At 38.4% G+C, this 26939-nt stretch overlaps 1 protein-coding gene and 1 pseudogene across 1 annotated transcript; both read right to left on the reverse strand.

Moving 5' to 3' along the window:
* Positions 1 to 484: 484 nt before the first annotated feature.
* MRPS14 (mitochondrial ribosomal protein S14) lies at positions 485 to 26606 on the reverse strand. Its single transcript, XM_047840304.1, has 3 exons — positions 26497 to 26606; positions 16643 to 16801; positions 485 to 950 (listed from the first exon to the last, which is right to left on the reverse strand). The coding sequence occupies exons 1-3, from the start codon at positions 26539 to 26541 to the stop codon at positions 768 to 770; spliced, it is 387 nt and encodes a 128-aa protein (XP_047696260.1). The 5' UTR covers positions 26542 to 26606; the 3' UTR covers positions 485 to 767.
* On the reverse strand, positions 11361 to 13842 carry LOC125155243 (swi5-dependent recombination DNA repair protein 1 homolog; annotated as a pseudogene).
* Positions 26607 to 26939: the final 333 nt, after the last annotated feature.

Below are 26939 nucleotides of genomic sequence, written 5' to 3' on the forward strand. Positions count from 1 at the left end.
TGGGCTGGTCACTGTTGAGCTACTGAACAAAACAAGCTTTTGCTATCTTTACTCATTTCTGTTACAGATAAACAAGAATACAGAAAATATATACTATTCCAACAAAACTTTTCCTCTTTGGATAGATTTTCAGGGGCTTAAAGAGACATTTTGTTCTGAAGGCCACTGAAGATGGAGCAAGGAAATATTTAGTGCCTTTTGTTCAGCCATCACACAAAGAAGCCGAGCATTAGTTAGATCATCAAGAACATCGTCTCTACCTTCCGACATACCATTTCTCTAACAACGAGAAATGGTAAAGTGCTCTGCATGTCAGGGAAGCACAACCCAAGATTACAAGTTGTCACAGATGAGCTACTTGTCCATGAGTTGCATTAACTGTCAGATAAAATTGCTTTATGAAATAATGTACTTAAAAAATACAGAAACTTTTAGGATGTTATTAAAAGATTAAATGTGAAGGAAAAGGCAGGTATACAGAGAATACGTTCACAATATTTTTTATTACTGTACTCCTTGTACTATGCAGGGAGGCAGTATGTTTAATTTTTAAGTCCAAGAGAAGAGAGAACTCACAGATGGCCAGAGTTCACTGACAGAATGAAACATCCAAATTTCTTAATTTAAAATTAAGTAATTTAACAGTAGGCAGTATCAGGTAGACTAGACGACTCCTACATTGGACCTCTATAAAACCGGGGTTTTGTCTATTAGAAAGGTCTCTTCTTGCCAGACCTGGTTTCCCTGCTCAGTGGGTCTGGAGCTGATCACCACATTGCCCGCTGGATCCCCGACAGTTGCCCGTGGTCTGCTAAGTGACGGAAGACAATGCGACTAAGCCTCCAGCGCCGCTTTACACCACGCGGACGGGACGTCATAACACAGCGATTGCGGATTCTAACAGGACAGCTATCCCGGGGAAGGGCAGCGATTTCTCCATCAGCCACTTCCTAAGGGAAGTCACAACATTATTACACATATCACAGGCATCTATTTATTCTATATGCGTAAGTCAATGCTTGGAGTAGGGGAACAAAGGGCTAGATTCACTGATAGAGCCAGTTTGTCCAAAGAACCTTGGACACAGTAGTGAACCCTAAGCTTTGGCTAGAAACAGACCAGAAAAATGACAGAAATGTTTGGCATGCTCCCAATACAATTTTTAAAATTTTATAGAAATTTAACATAGGTACACAAAAATCTACAAACCGGAAGTGTAACAGCTCAGTAACTTTTAACAGAACATCTGAGTAATAAGGAACTAGAGTACAAAAAAAACCCAAAAAAACCCATGATGGGTACCCCAGGCCCTGGCTGTGCCTCCTTTCAGACACAGCATAGACACTGTCAGCTAACAGCTCACCTGATTACTAACACCACAGATGAGCTTTTCTTACTCAGAATTTTATATAAATCTAACCATATAATAGGCATTCTTTTTTATTCATTTCTCTTTGGCTTCTTCCATTCAATAATATGCTTGTGAGATTCATCCATACTGTTTGATTTTCATTGTGTGACCATACATAATTTCTTTTCATCATACTGGAATTCACTTATCCATTCTATAGTTGATGGACATCTGGGTGGTTTCCAGTTTTGAGCTATCATGAATAGGGCAGCTGTATAAATTTTTCTTTCTCTGAATCTTATTTTTATTTCTATTGAAGTACAGTTGACACACGATGTCAGCTACAGGTGTATAACATGGTGATTCGATAAGTCTACACATTGTGCTGTGCCCACCACATGCGTGGCTACCAACTGTCACCACGCCACACTAAGGCAATGCCACTGACTATATTCCTCATGCTGTACCTTCCATCCCCATGACTTATTCACCCTATAACAGGAAGCCTGTGCCTCCCACTCCCTCTCCTTCCTTGTGCCCATCTCTCCCCTCAGTTTGTTTTCTGTATATATGGGTCTTTCTGTTTTTAGATCCCATGTACAAATGCAAGCATATGTAGCATTTTTCTTTCACTTAGCATATAATACTTTCTAAGTTCGTCCATGTTGTTGAAAATGACAAGATCTCATTGCTTTTTATGGCTAATATTTCACTGTGTGTATATATATATATATATGTATACACACACACATCTTTATCCAATTTTCTGTCGATGGGCACTTAGGTTGCTTCTGTATCTTGGCTACTGTAAAAAATGCTGCAGTAAACACAGAGGTGCATGTACCTTTCTGAATTAGTGTTTTCGCTTCCCACGGGTAAACACCTAGTAGTGGAATTACTGAATCATATAGTTTTTTGTTTTTTTTAATTTTTTAATATTTGTTTTTGAGAGAGTGTGCGTGTGAGAGCAGGGGCAGCAGAGAAAGAAGGAAAGAGAAAGAACCCAAGTAGGCTCTGTGCTGACTGCATACAGCCCAGTCCTGGGCTCAGTCTCACAAAATGTGAGATCATGACCCAAGCTGAAATCAAGAGTCAGACACTTAACTGACTGAGCCACCCAGGCGCCCTGAATGAATCATACAGTATTTCTAATTTGAGCAACCTCCACACTGTCTTCCACAAATTTATATTCCCACCAACAGTGCCTGAAGATTCCCTTTAACCCGCATCCTTGCCAACACTTATCTTTTTAATTCTAACCATTCTGACAAGTGTCAAGTGACATCTCATTGTAGCTTTGACTGGCATTTCCTTATGATGAGTGACGTGGAACGTCTTTTCATGTGTCTGCTGGCCATCTGTTTGTCTTCTTCGGAAAAATGTCAATTCATAGGTCCTTTTTTTTTTTTCTCTTTTTAATTGAATTATTTTTTGCTTTTTTGGGGTGTTGAGTTGTAGGAGTTCTTTATATATCTAGGGTACTAACCTATTATCATTTGCAAATATCTTCTATTCATTAGGTTGTCTTTTCATTTTGTTGATGTGCAAAAACTTTTATTGTGGTGTAGTCCCAATAATTTTTATTTATGCTTTTGTTTCCCTTGCCTAAGAAGACATATCTAGAAAAATGTTGCTATAGCTGATATCAAAGAAATTACTGCCTATATTTTCTTCCAGGAGTTTTATTTCAGGCCTCACATTTAGGTCTTTAACCCATTTTGAGTTTATTTTTGGGTATGGTTAAGTAAGTGGTCCAGTTTTCCAAAAGCATTTACTGAAGAGACAGTCTTTTCCCCACTGTACATGCTTGCTTCCTTTGTTGTAGATTAACGGAGTTTATTTCCTTTCCAGTGATCTATGTCTACTTCTGTGCCAGTAGAACACTGTTTTGATTATTATTGCTTTGCTGTTTATCTTGAAATCTGGGACTGGGATACCTCCAGCTTTGTTCTTTCTCAACATTACTTTGCCTACTGAGCTCGTAAGTGGTTCCATAAAAATTTTATTATTATCTGTTCTAGTTCTGTGAGAAGTGCTGGTGGTGTTTTGATAGGGATTGCACTGAATCTGTAGATTGCTTTGGGTAGTATGGACATTTAAACAATATTAATCCTTCCAATCCATGAGCATGGAATATCTTTCCATTTGTTTGTATCGTCTTTAATTTCTTTCATCAACGTTTTATAGTTTTTAGAGTACAGATCTTTCGACTTCTTGGTTTATTCCTATTTAATGTTTTGGGTGCAACTGTAAATGGGACTGTTTCTTTCTCTTTTTTAACGTTTTTATTCATTTTTGAGAGAGACAGGGTGTGAGCAGGGGAGGGGCAGAGAGAGAGGGAGACACAGAATCTGAAGCAGGCTCCAGGCTCTGAGCTGTCAGCATAGAGACCGACGTGGGCTTGGACTCACAAACTACAAGATCATGACCTGAGCCAAAGTGGGCTGCTTAACTGGCTCCCAGGTGCCCTGGGACTGTTTTCTTAATGCCTCTTTCTGCTACTCTGTCATTAGTGTATAGAAATGCAACTAATTTCTGTGAATTAATTTTGTATCCTGAAACTTTACTGAATTCATTTATTACCTCTAATAAGTTTTTTGGTGAAGTCTTTAGGGTTTTCTATATATAATATCTTGTCACCTCCAAATAGTGACAGTTTAACCTCTTCCTTATCAATTTGGATGCTATCTAAACCTAACTTTTGTCTGATTGCTGCGGCTAGGACTCTCGGTACCATGTAGAATAAAAATGGCAAGAGTAGACATTCTTGTCTTGTTTCGGTTCTTAAAGGAAAAGCCCTCAGTTTTTCACCACTATATACATTCTTGTTTAAGTCATTTAGAAAATATGTGAATGTATTTATTTCTGTTGTCTCCCCATGTTTTTTTCCCAGCTTTATTGAGATGTAATTGACATATAACATTGTGTTAACACATTTAATACATGTATACCTTGCAAAATAATTACTACAATAAGGCCTAATGAACACCTCCATCACCCGAAATAATTACCTTTTTTGGGGGGTGATGAGAACAGATAACATTACTCTCTCTTAGTAAGTTTCAAGCGTGTAACGCAGTATTGTTAGCTATAATCACCATTTTATATGTTAGATTCTCACCACTTACTCAGTTTATAAACAGAAGTTTGTACACCTTGCCCAATATCTTCCCATTTCGCCTACCTCCCAGCCACTGGTAACCACCATTATAATCTATTCCTATGAGTTCAACTTATATCACATTATATATGTGAGATCAAACATTTGTCTTCCTCTGATTTAATGTAATGTTCCCAAGGTACGTTCAAATTACTACAAAAGGAAAATCCTACTACATTGGGTGTGTGCACGTGCACCACATTTTCTTTGAATAAATATCTCCTTCATTTGCTGAGACGTAGGGTGTTTCCATGACTTGGCTACTGTGAATAATGCTGCAATATGTATGGGGGTGCAGATATCTTCTCGAATTCGTATTTTCATTTTCTTCACTCAGAAGTAGAACTGCTAGATCATATGGTTCTAATTTTAACTTTTTGAGGAAACTCCAGTTTCAATAATTAGTGGACCCTTTCTCAGACCTTTTGCCGTGCAGAAGCTGCTTACTTCTATGCAGTCCCACTCATTTATTTTTGCTTTTGTTGCTTATGCTTTTGATGTCCTATCTAAAAAAATCACTGCCAATACCAATGTCAAGGAGCTCTTCTTCCCTTATGTTTTCTTCTAGAAGTTTTACGGTTTCAGGTTTAAGTTTTCACCCATTTCGAGTTAATTATTGGGAGTGCTATAGGACGGAGGTCCAGTGTCATTCTTTTGCACATGAACATCCAGCTTTCCCAACACCATTTGTTAGAGAAACTACTCCTCCCCTACTGAGTTTTGGTTCGCTTGTTGGGAATCAACTGGATTGGGTTCTGGGCTCTTGCTTCTTTTCCACTGCTCTATGTGTTATGGAGTATCATACTATTTTGAGTACTATAGCTTTGTAATGAAGTTTTTTTCTTTAAAGATTTTTTTAAAGTAATCTCTATACCAAATGTGGAGCTTGAACACAGAACCCCAAGATCAAGAGTCGCATGCTCTAATGACTGAGCCAGCCAGGCGCTCCTGTAATAGCATTTTAAAAATTAGAAAGTTGTAGGGGCACCTGGGTGGCTCAGTCCATGAAGTGTCCAACTTTGCCTCAGGTCATGATCCCCTGGTTCATGAGTTTGAGCCCCACATTGGGCTCTGTGCTGACAGCATGCAGCCTGCTCTGGATCTGTCTCCTCTCTGCCCCTCCCCCAACTCACACATGCACTCTCTTTTGAAAAAAAAAAAAAAAAAATGAATGTTAAAAAAAAAGTCAGGTGGTGTGTAGGTCCTTTTACTACAAAAAAAAAAAAAAAAAAGAGAAAGCATGTGGCCTCCAGTTTCGTACTTCTCTCAGATTTGCTCTGGCTATTCAGGGGTCTTCTGTGATTCCATATGAATTTTAGAATTTTTTTGTTTTTAATTTCTGTGACAAAGGCCATTGGAATTTTTATAGGGATTGCAAAGAGTCTATAGATGGCTTTGTATAGTATGGACATTTTAATATTAATTCTTTTGATCCCTGAACACAGAATTATCTTTTCATTTAGGTCTTCTTCAATTTCCTTCATCAATGTCTTATAGTTTTCAGTGTACAGATCTGTCCCCTCTTTAAATTTATTCCTAAGTATTCTATTGATTTTGATGCTATTGTACATCAGCTTATATTATTTCCTTTTCAGATTTCTGATTTGAATACCTTTGAAAATTTTTTCTTGCCTGACTGCTCTGGCTATGACTTCCAGTACTATGTTGCATAAAAGAACCAAGAGTGGGCATCTTTTTCCTGTTCTTGATCTTAGAGGAAAAGCTTTCAGCTGTTCACCACTGAATATGATGTCAGCTATGGGCTTATTCTTTTGTTGCATGTTTCTTCTACATGCAGCTCTTTGTTGAGAGCTTTTATCATGAAATAATGTTGAATTCTGCCAAATGACTTTTCTGCATCTGTTGAGACAACCATGATTTTTTTTTTTTTTTTTTTAAGAGAGAGACAGAGACAGAGCGAGAACAAGTTCAAGTAGGGGAGGGCAGAGGGAGAGAGAATCCTAAGCAGGCTCCACACCCAGTGCAGAACCCAACACGGGACTCAATCCCATGACCCTGAGATCATGTCCTGAGCCAAAATCAAGAGTCAGATGTTCAGCTGAGACACCCAGGTGCCCCAATCATGAGTTTTATATTTCATTCTATTAAGGTGGTATATTTATTGACTTGCATATGTTGAATCATCTTTGCGTGCCAGGGACAAATCCCATTTGGTCATAGTGGATGATACTGTTAATATGTTATTGAATATGATTTGCTAGTATTTTGTTGAGAATTTTTCATCTATAGTCTTCAGGGAAATTGGCCTGTAGTTTCTTTTTCTTATAGTGTCTTTATCTGGCTTTGTAATAGTATTATGCTGATCTGATAACATAAATTTGCAAGTGTTCCCTTGTCTTTAATATTTTGGAAGAGTTTGAGAAGTATATTAATTTATCTTTAAATATTTGATGGAATTCACTCATAAAGCCATTTATGGGCTTTTCTTTGTTGAAAGGTTTTTGATCACTAATTCAATAGCCTTATTCATTATTGGTCAGTTCAGATTTTCTATTTCTCCTCCACTTAGTCTCGTTAGGTTGTATATTTCTAGGAATTTACCCATTTTGTCTAGGTTCTCCAATTTGCTGGCATTTAATGAATGGTTCATATCAGTTTCTTATGATACTTTGTATTCCTGTGATCTCAGATGTAATGTTTCCTTTTTCATTGCGATTTTGAGTTCTTGATCTTTTTTACTTAGTTTAGCTAAAGATTTGTCAATTTTGTTTATCTTTTCAAAATATCAGCTCTTAGTTTCATTGATCTTTAGTGTTTTCCCGGTCTCTCATTTATTTCTGCTTTGATCTTTATTATTTCCTTTCTTTCTTTTTTTTAAGTAAGCTCTATGCCCAGTGTGGGGCTTGAGCTCACAACCCTGAGATCAAGAGTCACATGTTCTACCAACTGAGCCAACCAGGTACCCCTGTGAGTTCCTTTCTTTTGCTAAGTTGGGCTTAAAGTTTACTCTTCTTTTTCTAGTTCCTTAAGGTATAAAGTTTGGTTATTCCCCATATGATTTATGAATCTTTAAAATCTGAAACCTCTGGGATGCAGAGCAAGTAAGAGGGAATGTGGTCTGAGGCTGGAGAATGAGGATAACAGAGCCCTGACATCTGTGGTAAAGATTCTGGCAGCTGGAGTAAGAATGATGAAAGATCAGGTGAGATTTCCATTTTTATTTAAGTTTTTAAATTTATTTTGAGAGAGTAAGACAGGGAGGAGCAGAGACAGAGAATCCCAAGCAGACTCCACAGAGATCGATCTCACAAACCATGAGATCGTGACCTGAGCCAAGAGCCCAACATGGGGCTCAATCTCACAAACCCTGAGATCATGACCTGAGCCAAGACTGACAGTTGGACACCTACCCGACTGAGCCACCCAGGCACCCTGAGATATACATTTTTAAGATCAATTGCAATGTAAAGAATGAATCTAGAAGGGCAAAAGTGGTCAAGATGGAGGAAAAAGATTACTGCAAAAGTTTGCATTAAGGATTTCTTAGAAGTTTATTCTTATATATGTGTGTGTTAGTGTGATTGTATTCATTTAAACCTGACAAGTATGATTGATCCTGTGCTAGACTGTAAGAAAGCACAGTAATTATTCTAACATATTAAAAGTGCATAAATTAAATAAGAAAATGCATATAAAATCCACTAAATTGCCATAAACTATTAAGCATTAAGAATATTTCCTAGGTACTTTATTCTTTTTGGTATAATTGTAAGTGGGATTGTTTTCTTAATTTCTTTTTTCTACTTCATTATTAGTGTATAAAAATACAATAGATTTCTGTATATTAATTTTTTTATCATGCACCTTTATTAAAATCATTGATCAGTAGTAACAGTTTTTTGGTGGAGTAATTTGGGTTTTCTATATATAGTATCGGGTCATCTGCAAATGGTGACAGTTTTACTTCTTCTTTACCAATTTCGATGGTTTAAGTTCTTTTTCTTGTGTGATTGTTGCAGTTGAATTCTAGTAGTATGTTGAATAAAAGTAGTGAGAGTGGACATCCTGGTCTTGTTCTGGAACTTAGTGGAAAAACCTCCAATTTTTCACCACTGAGTATGATGTTAATTGGGGGTTTTTCATATATGGCCTTTATTAATTTGAGGTATGTTCACTTTGCTGAGAGTTTTATTGTGAATGGCTAGTGTATTATGTCAAATGCATCTACTGAGATGATCATATGGTTTTTATCCTTTCTCTTGTTAGTGTATCTGATTTGATTTGCCAAAAGTGACCCACTCTTGCATCCCTGAAATAAATCTTTGTGAATGATCTTTTAATATATTTGCTGAAATTGCTTTGCTAATTTTTTTTTTTTTTTTTTTTAAGGATGTTTTCCACCTGTCTTCATCAGAGATTTTGTAGTGTCTCTGTCTGGTTTGGTACCAGGGTAACTGTGGCCATGTAGAATGAATTTGGGAGTTTTCCTTCCTCTTTTATTTACTGGAATAGTTTAAGAATAAACATTAAGTCTATTTTATTTATTTTATTTTAGAGAGAGAGAGAGAGCACGAGCAGGGGAGAGGGGCAGAGGAGGAGGAAGGGGGGGGGAGAGAGAATCTTAAGCAGGCTCCACACTCAGCACAGAGCCTGATGCTGGGCTTAAATCCCACAACCCTGGGATCGTGACCCATGCCGAAATCAAGAGTTGGATGCTCAACCGACTGAGTCACCCAGGCACGCCTTAACTCTTTTATACATGTTGGGTAGAGGTTATCTGTGAAGACATTTGGTTCTGGAATTTTGTTTGTTGGGAGTTTGATTACCCAATTCAATTCCGTTACTAGTAACAGCTCTGTTCAAATGTTCTTTTATTTATATTTAAAAAAATTTTTTTTATTTATTTTGAGAGAGACAGGGACAGCACGAACAGGGGAGGGACAGTGAGAGAATCCTAAGCACAGAGCCAGATACAAGGCTCAAACTCACAAAACTGTGAGATTATGACCTGAGCTGAAACCAAGAGCCGGATGCTCAACTGAATGAGCCACCCAGACACCCCTATTTACTTTTTTAAAAATTTATTTTGAGAGGGGCGCCTGGGTGGCGCAGTCGGTTAAGCGTCCGACTTCAGCCAGGTCACGATCTTGCGGTCCGGGAGTTCGAGCCCCGTGTCAGGCTCTGGGCTGATGGCTCAGAGCCTGGAGCCTGTTTCCGATTCTGTGTCTCCCTCTCTCTCTGCCTCTCCCCTGTTCATGCTCTGTCTCTCTCTGTCCCAAAAATAAATAAACGTTGAAAAAAAAAATTTTTTTTTTTTTTGAGAGAGAACACATGCATACATGTGAGCTAGTGGGGGAAGGGAAGAAGAAAAGGAAGAGGGGGAGAGAGAGAGAGAATGAACCCAGGCAGGCTCTGCACTGTCAGCACATAGCCTGATGCAGGGCTCGAACTCATGAACCATGAAATCATGATCTGAGCCAAAGTCACACACTTAACTGAGCCACCTGGGCACCCCTGTTGAAATTTTCTACATCTTCCTGATTCAGTTTTGGGAAAATGTATGTTTCTTGGAATTCATCCATTTGTTCTAGATTGCCCAATTTGTTGACATACAATTTTTCAAATGTTCTAATCCTTTGTATTTCTGTGATGTCAATTACTATTTCTTCTCCTTCATTTTTTATTACATTCCTTATTTTTTCTTGATAAGTCTGGTTAAATGTCAATTTTGTTGATCTTTCCAAAAAATTAGCTCTATCATTGACCTTTTCTACTGTTATTTTTTTTTCTGTCTCTATTTCATTTATTTCTTCTGATCTTTATTATTTCCTTCCATCTACTAGCTCTGAGATTTGATCTTCTTTTTCCAGTTTAAGTGTTAGGTTAGGTTGTTTGAGATTTTTCTTATTTCTTGAGGTAGGCCTATAGGACTTTAAACCTCCCTCTTAGAAATGCTTTTGCCATGTCCTAAAGATTTTGGACTACAGTGTTTTTATTTTCATTTGTCTCCATGTATTTTTTTGACTTTCTCCTTGATTTCCTCCTGACTCACTTGTTACTTAGTGTCATGTTGTTTAGGCTCCAAGTGTTTGTGTTTTTTCCAGATTTTTCTCTTGTAATTGATTTCTAGTCTCATACTGTTATGGTCAGAAAACATGTTTGATAGGATTTCAATCCTCTTACATTTACTGAGACTTGCTTTATGAACTTATATGTGATCTATCCTGGAGAATGTTCCATGTGTGCTTGAAAAGAATGTGTATTCTGTTTTCAGATGGAATGTTCTATATATATGTTAGGTCTGTCTAATGTGACAATCAAAGCCTCAGTTTCTTATTGATTTTCTGTCTGGCTGATCTATCCACTGAAATAAGTGAGGTGTGAAAGCTCCCTACTATTATTGTTTTACTGTCGATTTCTCCCTTTATATCTATTAATATTTGCTTTATGTACTTAGGTGCTCCTATGTTGGGTACATAAATATTTATAATTGTTATATCCTCTTGTAGGATTGATCCCTTTATCATTATGTAATGCCTTTTTTCTTTTTTTGTCTCTTGCTACAGTCTTTGTTTTAAAGTCTTTTTTTTTTTTTTAATTTTGGACATATGAACAAGTAATTACCTGTTATACCATCCAGATGGAAATATGTGATACTTGGAAATAATGTTCATAAACTTAGGAGACACGCAGGCATTTTTAGACCACTAAACCCAAAGGTATTAAAACAGACTTCAAGGAATGTCCAAATTATTTTTTAAAACACGATCTAAATTTTTTTCACATTTCTTTAAATGTCCAGTTTTCTTTGGAAAATTTATCCACAATCCTAAATTTTCATTTCATTTATTTTTTAAAGTTTATTTTGAGAGAGAGAAAGCACACGAGCAGTTGGGAGGGGCAGAGAGAGAGTAGAGAATCCTAAGTAGACTCCATGCTGTAAGCACGGACCCCAACACGGAGCTTAATCTCCCAAACCATGAACACAACCTGAGCTGAACTCAAGAGTCAGATACTTAACCAACTGAGCCACCAAAGTGCCCCCTAAATTTTCATTTTAGAGCCTACTTGTATTTATATAACAGAGTGCCCTAAACTGATGTTCATCGAGATACCTTTCTTTAAGCCCTAATGGTTTCTATCTTCCTTTTAAAATGTGTTAGGTATCTCTTAAATTGTTATTCTCAAAAATATCCTGGAGAAAAAATTATTAAACACTGACAAATTCTTCTTCATTTCTGTTACAGGGTAGCAATTGATCATCTAACCCACAGGGGTCTATCAGCTTTGTAAGGTTGGGTTTCTTGTTCTCCTCAGACATAGCTGACTGCAACTCATAAAGCCACAGCTGGCTCCAGCTTCTCCACTTCTGTATTAACTGTCACTGAGACAGGTCAGTCTTTGATCTGTACATTTTGACCAGTTTTGGCCTCCAGAGAAGGTCTTCTTTCTTCTCAATTGGCTTCACCAATTTTGCTTTTTTCTTCACACTTAATCCTTGAGAAGATCCTCATCCACAACAATACTTCGCAGATCACTGCATGACTATCAATTTAGATTCACATGCACTGATGTTGTTTTGTTGTTTTTTTTTAAGATTTTATTTTGTTTAAAGTAATCCCTATACCCAACGTGGGGCTCAAACTCACAAGCCCAAGATCAAGAGTCATATGCTCTACCAACTGAGACAGCCAGGCGCCCCTGAACTGATATTCTTGAAGGTATTTTTCAAATATGCGCTTTCTTCAAATTTATTGTCTATGTATTTAAATTTTTTTTTTTGAAATTCAAACAGTTTTCTTCTGTTGAAGATGTTGGTTTCTCTGAAGTCTGATCATTTTCTTCATTCTCTACTTTAAGATGTTTTACCAAACTGTAACAGGAATCAAATGAAGATCTAGTTTTCCTTAATCATTCTCTAAGTGTTACACTCATAGGTTGTTTATCTGAACTACTTGTATGTGGAGATGGTGGGCTGGCACAATCCTGTGGAGTGCTAGGGGTGGGCTCTCCATCTTGACAATGAAATCTTGGTTCACCACTCCCTCTGCCATCCCCACAGTGCAGAAAATGCACCTAAAGCATTGCTACCCTGGCTTTTTTTGTTTTGCACTTCTATTTGCACGGAATGTGTTTCTGCATCCCATCACCTTCAGTTTGTATACATCTTTAGGTCTTGACGTGAGTCTCTTGTACGCAGTGTACAGATGGGTCTTTTTTTTTAATCCACTCCACCATCCTGTATCTTTTGATTGGAGCATTTAGTCCACTCACATTTAACGTAATTACTGATACATATGCAGTTATTAGCAGTTTGGCATGTCCTTATTGTTTTTGTAGTTTTTGTCTATTTTTTTTTCCTTCTTTTGTTCTTTTCGCTTGGGGTTTGAGGTCTTTCTTTAGTGTTATGCTTGGATTTTTGTCTCTATTTTTTGTGTATTTACTATAACTTCTTCATTTGTGGTTACCACAGGGTTATATATAACATCTTAAGTGTTTAACAGTCTGTATTATGTTGCTGTACCTTAAATTCAAACATACACTAAAAGCACTAAATTAACCCCATCCATGTTTTATGTATACGATGTTATATTTTACATCTTCTTATTTTGTTTATCCTTAGACTAATTTTTGTAGATAAAACTGATTTTTACTACTTTAGCATTTTAATTCCCATATTGGCTTCATAAGTGATTAACGTACTACTTCTAGTATGGTTGCCAATTTAACCAAGGAGGTGAAAAACCTATCCTCTGAAAACTGGAAGATACTGACAATGACACAAACAAATGGAAAGATATCCCATAGTCATGGATTAGAAGAATTAATATTGTTTAAATGTCCATACTACCCAAAGCAGTCTCTAGATTCAATGCAATCCCTATCAAAATACCAACAGTATTTTTCATAGAACTAAAACAAGTAATACAAAAGTTTGCTTAGAACCACACAAGACCCTGAATAGCCAAAGCAAACCGGAGAAACAACAAGGCTGGAGGTACCACAAACCCAGATTTCAAGATATACTACAAAGCTGTAACAATCAAACAGCATGGTATCGGCACGAAAACAGACACGCTAGGTCAATGGGATAGGACTAGAGAGCCCAGAAATAAATCCATGCTCATATGGTTAATTAATCTATAACAAGGAGATAAGGATGTACACAATGAGGAAAAGACAGTCTTTTCAATAAATGTGATTGGGAAAACTGAAGTGCTACCTGCCAAAGAATGAAACTGGACCACATTCTTACACTCCACACAAAAATAAACTTGATGTGGATTAAAGACCTAAACGTGAGAAACTGCAACCACGTAACTCCTAGAAAACATAGATAGTAATCTCTTGGACATTGGCTTTAGCAATATTTTTCTAGTTATATCTCCTCAGGCAAGAGAAACAAAAACACAATAAACTATTGGGACTATACCAAAATAAAAACCTTTTGTACATTAAAGGAAACCATCAACGAAACAAAAAGGCAGCCTACTGAATGAGAGAAGACATCTCCAAATACATCTGATAAGGGGTTAATATCCAAAAACATATAAAGAACTTATACAACTCAATACCAAAAAAGCAAATAATTCAGTTAAAAAATAGGCAGAAGACTTGAATAGACATTTTTTCAAAGAAGACATAGATGGCCAACAGACAAATAAAAAGATGCTCAACATCGCTAACCATCAAAATCAAAACCACAATGAGACATTACAACTTTCAGAATGGGTAGAATTAAATAGTGGCATGGATATAGAGAAAAGGGAAATCTCCTGCAGTGGGAATGTAAATTGGTGCAGACACCGTGGGAAACAGTATGAAGTCTCCTCAAAAAATAAAAAATAGAAAACAGTACAACCTAGTAATCCACTACTGGGTATCTGTCCAAAGAAACAAAAACACTAATTTGAAACAATATATGCACCCCTACGATTATAGGATTATTTACAATAGTCAAGATATGTAAGCAACCCAAGTGTCCAATGATAGATGAATGGATAGAGAAGATGTGTATGTATACACAATGGGATATTACTCAGCCTTAAAAAGCAATGAGATCCTGCCATTCGTAACAATACAGATAGACTTACAGGTTATTATACTAAGTGAAATAAGTAAAACAGAAAGACAAATGCCATATGATTTCACTTATATGCGAAATCTAAAAAAACAATTGAACAAACTACTAAAATAGAAATTCACCCACAAAAATGAAAACCGGTGATTGTCAGAGGGCAGATATGTGGGTATCTGGGCAAAAGGGATGAAGGAAAATAGAAAGAGCAGGCTTCGGTTATGGAATGAGTAAGTCACAGGGAGGAAAGGTACAGACTGCATAAGAATATAGTCAATGTATCATAAATAGCGTTATATGGTGGCAGATGGTAACTACACTAGTGGTGAGGATAGCAATGCATAGAGTTGTCAAATCACTAGGTTGTACACCTGAAACTAACAGAACAGTGTGCATGAGCTATACTTCAATTAAAGAACAAAAAAAGGAAAGTACAGCATGGGGAATACAGTCAATAATATTGCAATAATGTTGCATGGTGATTACACTTATGGCTGAGCATGATGTACAGAATTTTTGAATCAATGTGTTAGTTACCTGAAACTAATAACATTAAATGTTACTTTAATGTTATTTAAATGTTATTTTAAAATTAAAGGTATATACTTCCAGTTATAAAAGAAGTACGTCACAGAGATAGGGAATATAGTCAAAATATTGTGTAACATTGTATGGTGACAATGACTATACTTATCATTATCATTGTACACAGAGTAATATACAGAATTAGCAAATCAAATATATATGTTGCACAGCTGAAAAAAAAACTATTTCCTAATCTCCAAGAGCTTGTGCATGTGTTGCCATTATGAAATATTTAGTGAATTCTATACACTGACAATTAAGTCAATGAATGGTAGATAGTATGTGCTATAAAGTGGACTGGAGGGGAGACGAGGCTGGAAGTCAAGTTTCGTGGAGGCTGTCCTAGAAGAGCTATGAATTATGTATGTATGTACGTACCTATCATATATATACACTTATATACCTCTCCTTGTTCCCAAAAAAGATTTAAGTCAGTTTACAAATGAGGAAATTGGGGCACAGGGACAATGAGACAATAGTGTGCACTGTGAAAAGCCTGTAAGTCTGTTAGAGACAGACCTCTGGGACAGAAGTTTGATCTGTATGCTACTTGGTAGGCAACACAGAGCCAGGATCAGTTCCTACAATTCACAGAGTCCTTGAACAGCTATTGCTGGTTCTCATACCAGAGCCATTCCTTGGGGCGGGGGGGGTCTTCATAAATAACATCCTCCGCAACATCTTAAGTTTTTCTCAGAGGCGTCCTCTTATGACTCCCTAAATGTAAGCAAGTAGCTTAATGCCATATGGTAAAAGCCGTAACCGAATGGTTCAGGACACTCAGTCTTCTGCTGATCTGGCTAATCTGGACAAGATTAAAAAGAATTAATGGTAATGAGTGGCCTGTATATTATTCAGCCAGCTTCTATAAGTATTTTTTTATTTTCCTCTGAGCTTTTGATAGTCTGAGTAGCCTTGAGTTTGAGTTCAGGTTCTCAACAAGACTCATGAATGTAGGTATGCTGTGTCACCAGCTAGGTGCAGGACCCATATGCTTCAGGAGGCCAAACACAGTTGGCATCCTCTTATTCAAGCTAAGGAGTAGGAGAAGAAAGTAAACCAGATGGAAAACCACCTCAGCACACAGAGGTGGGCAAAGGAGTTCAGAGAGGCAGGCACCCATTGCCCTGGGTGAGGAACAGCTTAGGCCACATATGAGGCACATGGCCTCAATCAGCACAGCCTCCCAATGCCTGGAGGTGTTGAAAGAGTGGGAAGAAGTGGGGGAGAGACCTTAGGCCAAAATAACTGTCCAATTTCTGTGTGATTACCATTCACCAGTACTTTCTAAGGATCATCTAATAAACAGTTAAAAGGCTAGTTAGGAATGAAAAGTTCTCTTTAATCTGAAATTCACCAGAATAACTTCAAGGGTATTAATTTATGTTGACTGGGAGAATTTGATCATATCCTCCAGAAATTATATTGTTACTAAGTTACAACAGTATCAACGGTGCTTTTTGAGAATGATCTTGTGGCACACTGGGACGCATCTTAATTAGCTCACCTGAAGATCTTTTGGCAAAATGGTATTCTTCCTGAGGGAATTGATTCGAAGCCTCTCATCTGCATACTCGTAGGCAATTTTTCGTCTCTTCACATCACGCAGCATTTTCCAGTCTACATAATAACCTCGAACTTGACCTGAAGCTGAGAAAGGAACCATCTAAAATACAAGGAACAAGGTGAAGGACAGTGAGACCCAGGCTCTGCCAGTGTCTCCCATTCTGTGATCCCTTTTACTATTTATGACCTAATAGCTTTTTTCTAATAATTTTGGATCATTTTAATAACTTAAATAGACTTAATTCAAAATAACTTTTACAAATGTACATTAGGCCAAAATGGTGGTAATTAATAATGCCAATAAGGTATGTTGGAAAGTGAAACATTTTCTTAGATTTTTATTATAATTGTTTGACCTTTACTTAGGCTAATAGTGGTTCAAAAACCAAAAAAAATGTAAAAAGAAAAAACAGGGTGGACTCTCTCCTACCTCATCCCTTACCTGACCAATGATGACCCCTCCACTTCCAAAGGTATCCACTGTTACTAGATCCCGTATCCTTCCAGAGATCTTTGCCTATACAAATACATATACACCCCCCCCTCCCATGTTTCATGCCCTTACTCTTTTCCTCATTTAACAATGTATCTTGGAGATCTTTCATATCCATAAGTTAAAAAGCTTCTCCTTTTCTTTAGGTTGTATATTCCACTGCATGGATGTGACATGCACGTGTGGAGAGTCAGACGCTCAACCCACTGAGCGACCCAGGCACCTCTAATTTTTGTTCTTTTATCTTGTCAAAGGAGTCCCTAAAACTAGCCATTTCTACTAAAAAGGCAATTGAGAGCTCTTTATAATTTTTTTCCCCAAATGTAGCCAATTTAAAGGCTTCATTGTCTGGCCATTAAGTCGGGTCTTATTAATTTTAATATCGACTCCTATCAGTAAGCCTTTTTATGGCTTAACCAAAGATACTCTCACACGCACACTCTCTCTAAATAAACTTTAAAAAAAAAAACAAAAAACAAAAATTAGGCTTAAGACAAATAAGTGTCCACATCCAATGAAAATACCCCCCCCCCTTTTTTAAGTTTATTTTGGAGCTTTCTGAGCAGGGGAAGAGCAGAGAGAGAGAGAGGAAGAGGGGGGTCGGGGAGGGGGAGGATCCTAAGCAAGCTCTGCACTATCAGCACAGAACCTGGTTCAGGGCTCAAACCCACGAAACTGTGAGATCATGACCTGAGCCGAAACCAAGAGTCAGATGCTTAACCAACTGAGCCACCTGGGCATCCCAAAATTTCCCCTTCTTAAAATCCAGCCCCATCTGTTTTAACTTCCTCTTCCCTACAAGATTCAGAGAGAGTACTCCAGCCTAATCTCTAGGTTCAAAGTATATCAACTATTCTTGTAAACGCCGAAAGCAGAAAGTGATTTTAGCGGAAGCCTGAGAAACAAACCATAGGGCCTGGTTTACTATGATCAATCCCAGCCAGCCTCAGGCATTTTGATGCACGACCTTTGCAGGTGTATCCTAGACACCGCCCACCGCCCACCAGAGAATTCCTGTCCGTGGAACAGCAGCACACGTTTTAAAGTATAAAGCTAATACTTTATACTAACAGGATTATAGATGCCAAGGTTGAACCTTATAACCAGAAAGAAGGCTTCTGTTAAAATGCTTTATTTTATACAGACTTTACAACCATCTTTTCATTCTCATTTTCATTAAAAATCTCCCTGATATAAATAAGTAAATCTATTTAAAAACGTGAGCCAGTTCCTTGATATTCAGGCTGTAACCCAGTTCTCTGGAGAAAAACGGTCTTTGTCTTACAAATCTCTCCAAAACCAGAAAGTCAAAACCCACCTATCTTTAACAATCCTAAAACCTCGCCTATTCTCAAAATGTGCATTTTATAAAAGACCAGGATATTGAAACAAAACTGTCCTGTCCTTAAGAAAAAAGGTAAATTTTAAATTGCAATTATCCTGAAGCGCTCATAAAAAATTTTTTTTACATTCTTTCTCTGTCCCTTGAAATGATTAAATCTTATCACATCTCTGAAACAGAAGCGCAGCCCACAATCACCTGAGACTAAAGGAAAAAAAAAGTGGTGGAAAAAGGCCCTTCTATTTTTTTGTTTTTTTAAGTAGGCTTCACAAGCTCTACTGACTGAGCCAGCCAGGCGCCCCTTTTAAAATACAAGCTGCTGAAAGAGTTCTTAAGCCCAGACTCCAGCACCTTTGATAACAGACAGATATGCTCCAAATCTCCACCTTGAAGAAAACTTGGATACTTTTTCTGTAAATTTTCTACCCACCCTCTTCTCTAGGACCTAAGAGCCATTCTTTAAAATGCAAAACTTTAGGGGGAAGTTTTCATCTCCCCCCCCCAAAATAAATAAATACAAGGAGGTATTTGGAAATATCAGTAAAAACAAAAGCTATAAATTTTTGTTTATATCTCATCTATGTATTCGTGTCCATCTATGTTGTAAATATGAGATATTTTCTCTAACTCCAAATGATACTGCTAAAGGAGCAGTAAAGGAGCTCTATTTAGTTGGTTTGAAGGCAAATGCTTGGAAAATTTGGGCATTCTAAAACTCTCAGAAAACTAGAATTTAACCCAAATGTTTTTCAAGTTCATGGGATCTGAAAACAGATGTGATATGAAAACTAGTTTAGGGGTGTCTGGGTGGCTCAGTCAGTTAAGCATCCGACTTCCCCTCAGGTCACGATCTCATGATTCTTGAGTTCAAGCCCCACATCAGACTCTTGAGTTCAAGCGCCGCATCTGTGCTGACAGCTCAGAGCCTGGACCCTGCTTCGGATTCTGTGTCTCCCTCTCTCTCTTTGCTCCTCCTCAAAAATAAACAAACATTAAAAAAAAAGTTTAAAAACAGACAAATCTTTAGAGTTACCACCATTAAATATAAAACTTTTATTCTACCTATCGCTTACAACATGGCCACCAAAAAATAATAGCTTAGGGATAATGGCAGACTTTGTCTAATGTTTAATCAAGTTTTGGTAGGTAATTTAAACCTAATTGCTTAACAAATAGAAAGTTTTAGGTAACCTTTTAAAAGTGTCCAAATCTTTTTAGTAACTTGAAACCTTAAAGTTTTGCTAAGTTAAATGACGAGTTAAGATAAATTCATTAAATATCTAGATCCTTTCCAAATAGGACAAAATACTAAAACATTAAATACTAAACACAGGTTTATCTTTTGATTACAGAGAAACTAAAAGATATTTAGGTGTGTTAATGCTACATTAAAATATTTAGGTAAGTGGGTGGCTCAGTCGGTAAGTGTCCGACTTCAGCTCAGGTCATGATCTCACGGCTCATTTGTGAGTTTGAGCCCCGAATCAGACCCTGTGCTGTCAGCACAGAGCCTGCTTCAGATCCTCTGTCGCCTCTCTCTCTACCCCTCCCCACCCACTCTCCCTCTCTCAAATATTTTTAAAAATTTCAAAACTACATACATGTTTCTAGAAATTATAAAATGTATTCATAAATTTGCAAATTTAAGGAATGCTGGTTACCAGACCATTCACAATTGCTTACTTCTTACTTTTCACTAGAAATTAGTTTCTAAGTTAGAAATTCAAATTAATATATGTAATTAAAACTACTAAAAATAAGGGAAACATCTCCATATGCCAAGGAAGTAGGATATGTTTTCACTAAAAGTATGAGAATTAGAGATGAATTTTTGTTAAGGGGTAAACAAATTAAAAACACATGATAAAACAGAAATGTAGGGGGAAAAAGTTATAGGTTTGTTGAAGTCTTTGAAAAGGAATATTAATGTATGATCAAGCTGGTTAAGATTAAAATGAAATTATTTTATAAAATGAGTTTTAAGGGACACCTGGGTGGCTCAGTCTGTTAAGGGACTCTTGATTTTGGCTCAGGTCATGATCTCAGGGTTCCTGAGTTCGAGCCCCACCTAGGGCTGGGGTCAGTGGGGCTCTGCTCAGGATTCTCTCTCCCCCTGTCTCTGACCCTCCCCCTGTTCAAGTGCCCATGTACACACTCTCTCTCAAATAAATAAACTTTAAAAATAAACAAATGAAGTCTTTGACCTGGAATATTCTGAAAGATTTGCTAATTAATATATAAATCGGGGGGGGGGGGGGAGGAGGAGCTGGGGGAAAATATGTAAAAATAAGTAAAATATGGGAAGCATTGTCAAATAAGTTATACTAAGTCTTTACGTTGTATTTGTAAGAGTGTGGCACATGTAGATAAAGTGGCATTTTGGAAACATTCTTAGAGAAAAACAGTTCTTGAGCCCCACTGGAAAAGACCTTACCTAGTACTCCTGACCACTGACGCTACAGCAAAACTAAAACGTATTAAGTCTTGGGTACATAACACACACAGCTTAAAAAAAAAAAAAAAAAAAAAAAGCTCCACCTGACCCCTGGTCCCTACAGATGCTGCAGACCTCTAAATCAAATTGACAAGAAAGAGAAGTGGCTGGTATTGAGGTAGATTGCTTCAGTCCAAGATGACAGATCGACTTCATACTAAAAATCCATAATCCATTCTCCTTTTCCTTTACTCTGGCACTGGCCTGGAAAGATTAATGTCCCCAGCTCTATCTCCCAGGCTGTTGCTAAGAGGGCACAACCTCTTTAACTTCAGGCTTAGCTAAAATCTAACTGGGCTCTTAACTTTTCACAAGCAAAATAAGACATCTCATCAGTCGATTCCCCTGAATTTACACTGTTGAGTTAAAAAGGGCCTATTCATGACTCAGAATTCATTCCTTTTGACAGGTCCCTATTTCTCTGGTTAGAGATATACATAAATGAGGCTGTGATCAAGAACTGCTCCTTAATTCTTAGAATTATTGCAAAATCTGTTGCTAAAGCAATAGCAGCCCAATAAAGATCCTTAGATTCTCGAGTCAAAGCTGCCCTTAATAATAAAATAGCTCTTGATTATCTTTTATCTGAGCAAGATGTCTGTGCTTATGGCCACCACCTGCTATGCTTAGATTAACGCTTCTGGGGAAGCTGATACTCAATTACATAAGATCACAGAACAAGTCACTTGGCTTAAAAAGGTAGCTCTTTGCATGGGGTCTTTGAATTAGTTAATTTTGATTGGTTTGGGTCTTGGGAACCATAGCTCTACAGTACACTCCATATATTGAAATTACCTTGCTTCTAGTAATCATAATAACTTCTGTGGTGCGTTGTATTCTCTTAAAAGCTTTAAATGCATGTTCACAGCTGTTAACCACCAAGCAAATGATTTCCCTAAGACCTGAAACATCTGGGGGCGCCTGGCTGGCTCAGTCGGTGGAGTGTGCGACTCTTGACCTTGGGGTGGTGAGTTTCAGCCCGTGTTGGATATAGAGATTACCTTAAAAAAAATTTTTAAAGGACTTGAAACATCTAAGGAACAAAGAAAATGACATTTAAAAAATTGTGAACCTGAAGTCATGACTTGTGAATATCCCAGAGATTAAGCCATAACCATATGGACAGGCCACACAAGGGAATAACAAAAACTGCGAGAACTTGAGGTTGGTAACTGAGAGTGGCGTTAATGCCTTTAACTTTGATCACATTTCTGTTAAGCTGAGAATTAGATCAAAAGGGGGTAACTGTAAAATAGAAAACCACAGACCCAAAATGGCATCACTTAGCCCTAGTCTCTAATCTAATTGCAGTTTCAACCTCCCCCAGAAAAGCAGTCTTAACTAGTCAGTCAAGAATTTTCTGATGGGTGCCAATGAGTGCCACATGGGCCCTCCATCCCCACCCCAAAGGAAGATGACATTATCTGCACAAGGCCCAGTGCTCTTTCCCCCTAAGGGAAGGTGATCTTACCTTTTGCCGATAACTTTCTTGCCCCACCATCCTTCCTATAAAAAATCTTCATTTTGTACAAGTCCTAAGAGCTTCCCTGTACTTGTTAGATGGGATGGTGCCTGATTCAAGATTACTTAATAAAGTCAATTAGACCTTCAAATTTACTCGCCTACAGTTTGCTTAGCATAGTGCAGGCATAGATTGTACAAGCCACTAGAAACTCAAGACTGTCCCAAACCAGAGTAAATGCTATATGTTAATTAAAATTTCAGCTACAGAAAGTAATGATGGCTTCCAATAAAAGCTGTTTATAGAAGAAATATATTGGCAGAATAATAAAGAATATAAAAGTGAAAATGAGACTACTGGAAAACAAACATTTTTTTCAATCTATTAATAAAAGATAAACTGAATGCCTTCAGTGCTGAAATTCTCATGGAGAAAGACAACAATTCTCCAATCACCTTTGGAAATAAACACAAATGGAATTTCAATATTGATTTGACATAACTGAATCAAACGAATACCATGGTCACTGGGGCTGGGCTGGAAACAAGTGTCCTGGAAAAGGGACCTTCAGTAAGGCTCTGAAGGGACAGAATTTTTATACAGCTGGGGGGTGGGGGGAAGGGAGAAAAGGTGAAGTTTGTCCAAACCAAAATAGAAAATGAATAAGATATATTCATAAGACAAGTGGAGATCATTTTGGCTGAAAGAAACAATTTATGTTGAGGGGCATCACAAAGTTTGCTTTTACCTTTGAAACTGAAAGTTAAGGAGACTTAGAACTCAAAATTAAACATTCTCCTTCAATTCTTTTCCAAACTATTTCTAATCAACTTCCTCTCTACCATCTCCTAACAGGTTTCTATTTATTTTAAAACCTCTCATTTTTTTTTATTTTAATGTTTATTTTTGAGATAATGCAAGAGACAGAGGGGCAGACAGAGGGAGACACAGAATCTGAAGCGGGCTCCAGGCTCTGAGCTGTCAGCACAGAGCCCGACGTGGGGCTCGAACTCACGAACCCTGAGATCATGACCTGAGCCGAAGTCAGACACTTAACCAAGCCAATCAGATGCCCCTAAAACTTCTCTCATTTTAAAACATGTCTCATTACTCATTGTATAATTTTTTTCTGACTAGAAATACACTCTTAAAACATTTATTGGTCAGTTACATTATTTCTTCTGTGAATGTTTTATGTCCTTTGCCTTACATTTCTATTATATTGTCAATATTTTCTTATTGGTTTCTAACAATGCTGTATATATGAAGACTGCAATCTATTCTGTTCTATACACTTTCCTGTCCCCTTCTCACCCCTTGTCACCTCCCAAAATGCCTCCACTGGGCCCTCTTCAATTCATGCTGTATGGTCATCAATATCTTCTAAATCCTCAACTTCTCTTACCATCTTCAGATTTTTGCTCTAACTGAATCTTGAATCCCTCCTGATAGCCTCCCCTATAGTTTTTGGTTTTTTTTTTTTCCCTCTCCCACGACTGGGTGTAGAGGTGTGCAGGAAGTGTACTGCTCGCTCTTCAGGGCAGCTCCCAAACCTTCCTTCTTGAAAGGAAGCTATGACCTTAATGCTTTTGGGTTATACCTCCCACCACCCCTCACTCCTGCACTCAACTATCACTTTCATTTTTAAATGAATCTAGATCCTGGCTCACTGTTACTCTCTCCAATATTATTATTTTTAAAGTAGGCTCCAATGCGGGGCTTGAATTCATGACCCTGAGATCATGACCTGAGCTGAAATCAAGAATAAGATGCTCAGGGGCACCTGCGTGGCTCAGTCGGTTGAGCATCCAGCTTCCACTCCAGTCATGATCTCGCAGATGGTGAGTTTGAGCCCTGCATCAGGCTCTTTCTCCAGTCAGCACAGAGCCGGCTTCGGATCCTCTGTCCCCCGCCTCTCTCTGCCCCTCCCCTGCTCCTCTTTCTCTTAAAAATAAATAAACATTAAAAAAAAAAAAAGAATCAGATGCTCTCTGATATTCTTGTCCTAATTCCTGGTGAGCCAATATACATGAAATTATCCCCTGATCTGTTCCTCGAACCCCTCTCCTCCAGTGACTTTTGTACTAACTTCCTTGCCCTGAGTCTTTTATCACCATTAAGTGCAAGCCTTCTATCATCTCAGTTTTGTGTATCTCATTCTCTATTGCTTATTTCTAGCTTGTTCCTTCAAACACCCCAAAAACAATTCCTGTGAAGTTTTTAATTCACTGATCCTCCACCTTTTCTTTTTTATTAAAAAAAATTTTTTTTAACATTTATTTTTGAGACAGAGAGAGACAGAGCATGAACGGGGGAGGGTCAGAGAGAGAGGGAGACACAGAATCTGACACGGGGCGGGAACTCACAGAGCCCAAGATCATGACCTGAGCCGAAGTCGGACGCTTAACCGACTGAGCCACCCAGGCGCCCCGAGCCTACCACCTTTTCACTGTCAGGTCTTGATTTCCTTTCTCCCCTTACCCAGCCTGAAGTCCATAGCGTTGTTAATACAATGTTGTCTTTCATACGTCCTCAACTCTCTGGCCCCTAACATCACTATACTTGCTCCAATTTTTGTTACTAGTTTTCCTGTCTACTCCTATTTCACGCCATTTCGTCTTTCCTTAAATCCCTAACACCTGCTCCCACATCCTCACATGCCACTGATGACTTCTCTTTAATTATAGAATTAGAAGCAATCAGAAATATCCATAAATATCTGTTACATCTACCCACTTACCAGAATCTGTAATCATATGCTGTATGTTCCCTCCTGTTATTAAAGATCCATTCTAAGATAGTAGCCGCTAACCACATATTCTACCGAACACTTGAAATGCAGTAACTAGTGCACCTGGAGAACGTTAATTCCTAATTTAATTCATTAAACATTTAAACTGAAGCAGCTGTAAATATCAAACAACTTTATTGTTTTGGTAGGGCTACATTTTCCATGTTAATAGCGGAAGATTTGGCATCCAAACAGATGTGCCAGAAGTAAAATTCAAACTGGATTTTGAAGATCTGGTATGAAAAAGAATGCAAATATCTCATAAGTCACTTTCATAGATTACATATTGAAGTAATATTCTGGATACGCTGGCTTCAAATATTTTATTAAAATTTTCATGTTTCTTTTTGCCTTAACATAGCTACTAGAATGTTTTAAGTTACACATGTAGTTAGCATTATATTTCTATTGGACAATGCTACCACAGGTGAACTGTCCATGTTCCTTAGACCAAATAATGGAACAGGGACCCATCACCTTTTACCTACACAAGGGCACAGCTCCAGCAATTCTTCCCTCTCAATTTTTCCCAGGCTACAGGATCTTCCGCTTTAACACAAAAACCCGCAGTTAACTTCTGTCACGTGAAAAAACAGACACAAAACACTCTTAACCCACCTGTCCTTCCAGCTACTGACCCATTTTTCGGCTCCCCTTTGCGGCAAAACATCTGCAAAGGTTCGTCGATACTCGTAGTCTCCCAATTTCTTTCCTCATTCTCTCTTGAACGCTTTGGCCCCTACCACGCCATTAAAACTGCTATGATAGAGGCCCCAACCTCCACACTGCTAAAACCAATAGCCAATTATCTCCCCTTTTAATTGGTCTGGCAACTCTGAGCAGAGGGCTGACCACTCTGCTCCCAGAAATTCTGTCACCTGCCTCTGGGCCACGACACTCTCCAAGCGTTCCCTCTCCCTCGCTGAACGCCCAAGTCTTTGCTCGACTCTCCTTGCTTAACGTTGGGAATCCCTCGGTCCTCAATCCACGGACTCCTACTCTTCTCCACCTGCACTAACTTCTTACAAATCGGCGGCAACCTGCAGCTTTCAATGCCTGTCAGTTATAGGCTTACGAACACCAAATCTGCAGTTCGGACCTCCCCTGAGACGGGTCCACACTGGGCACTGCAGTTGGTAGAGTAGTAGGGAACCCATGGGTTTGGGGATTCAGTGGGAAGGAGGAGGCATGGGGTTAAGGGCGCAGGCCTGACCTGCCGGACCGTCCGCAGCAGAGAACCCAGCACGGAAGCCGCCATGTTACCGCCGCAAACGCCGAGACGCCGCAATTTTATTGACTACCGAATACGGCGTGGACGCGAGGGGCGGGGCGGGGGGGCGTGTCTTTAGGCTACCTCTGGAGGGTTTATTGGCTTCGCGTTCTCGCGGTATTTCAAGGAACGTGGGGCAGATTAGAAACCGGGGAGGGAGCGCAGATTTGATACTGCTGGTGCAGTTCTGCGCTTCGGCCCCGTGGCAGCTTTTCCTTCAACTTTATATACTGTTGAGCTACCTTCGTTCTTACCCACCTACTTTCCTTCTGCTCCCCACACCCTCCAGCACATCGTCGTCAGTTTCTCTTCTCCTGAATCTTTCCCTGTCTCGCTCAATCTGCTTCTCCTATATCCTCCATCCAGTTTAGGGTGCTATTTGCCAT

This window comes from Prionailurus viverrinus, chromosome F1 (genome assembly GCF_022837055.1).
Source record: "Prionailurus viverrinus isolate Anna chromosome F1, UM_Priviv_1.0, whole genome shotgun sequence".
NCBI lineage: Eukaryota > Metazoa > Chordata > Mammalia > Carnivora > Felidae > Prionailurus > Prionailurus viverrinus.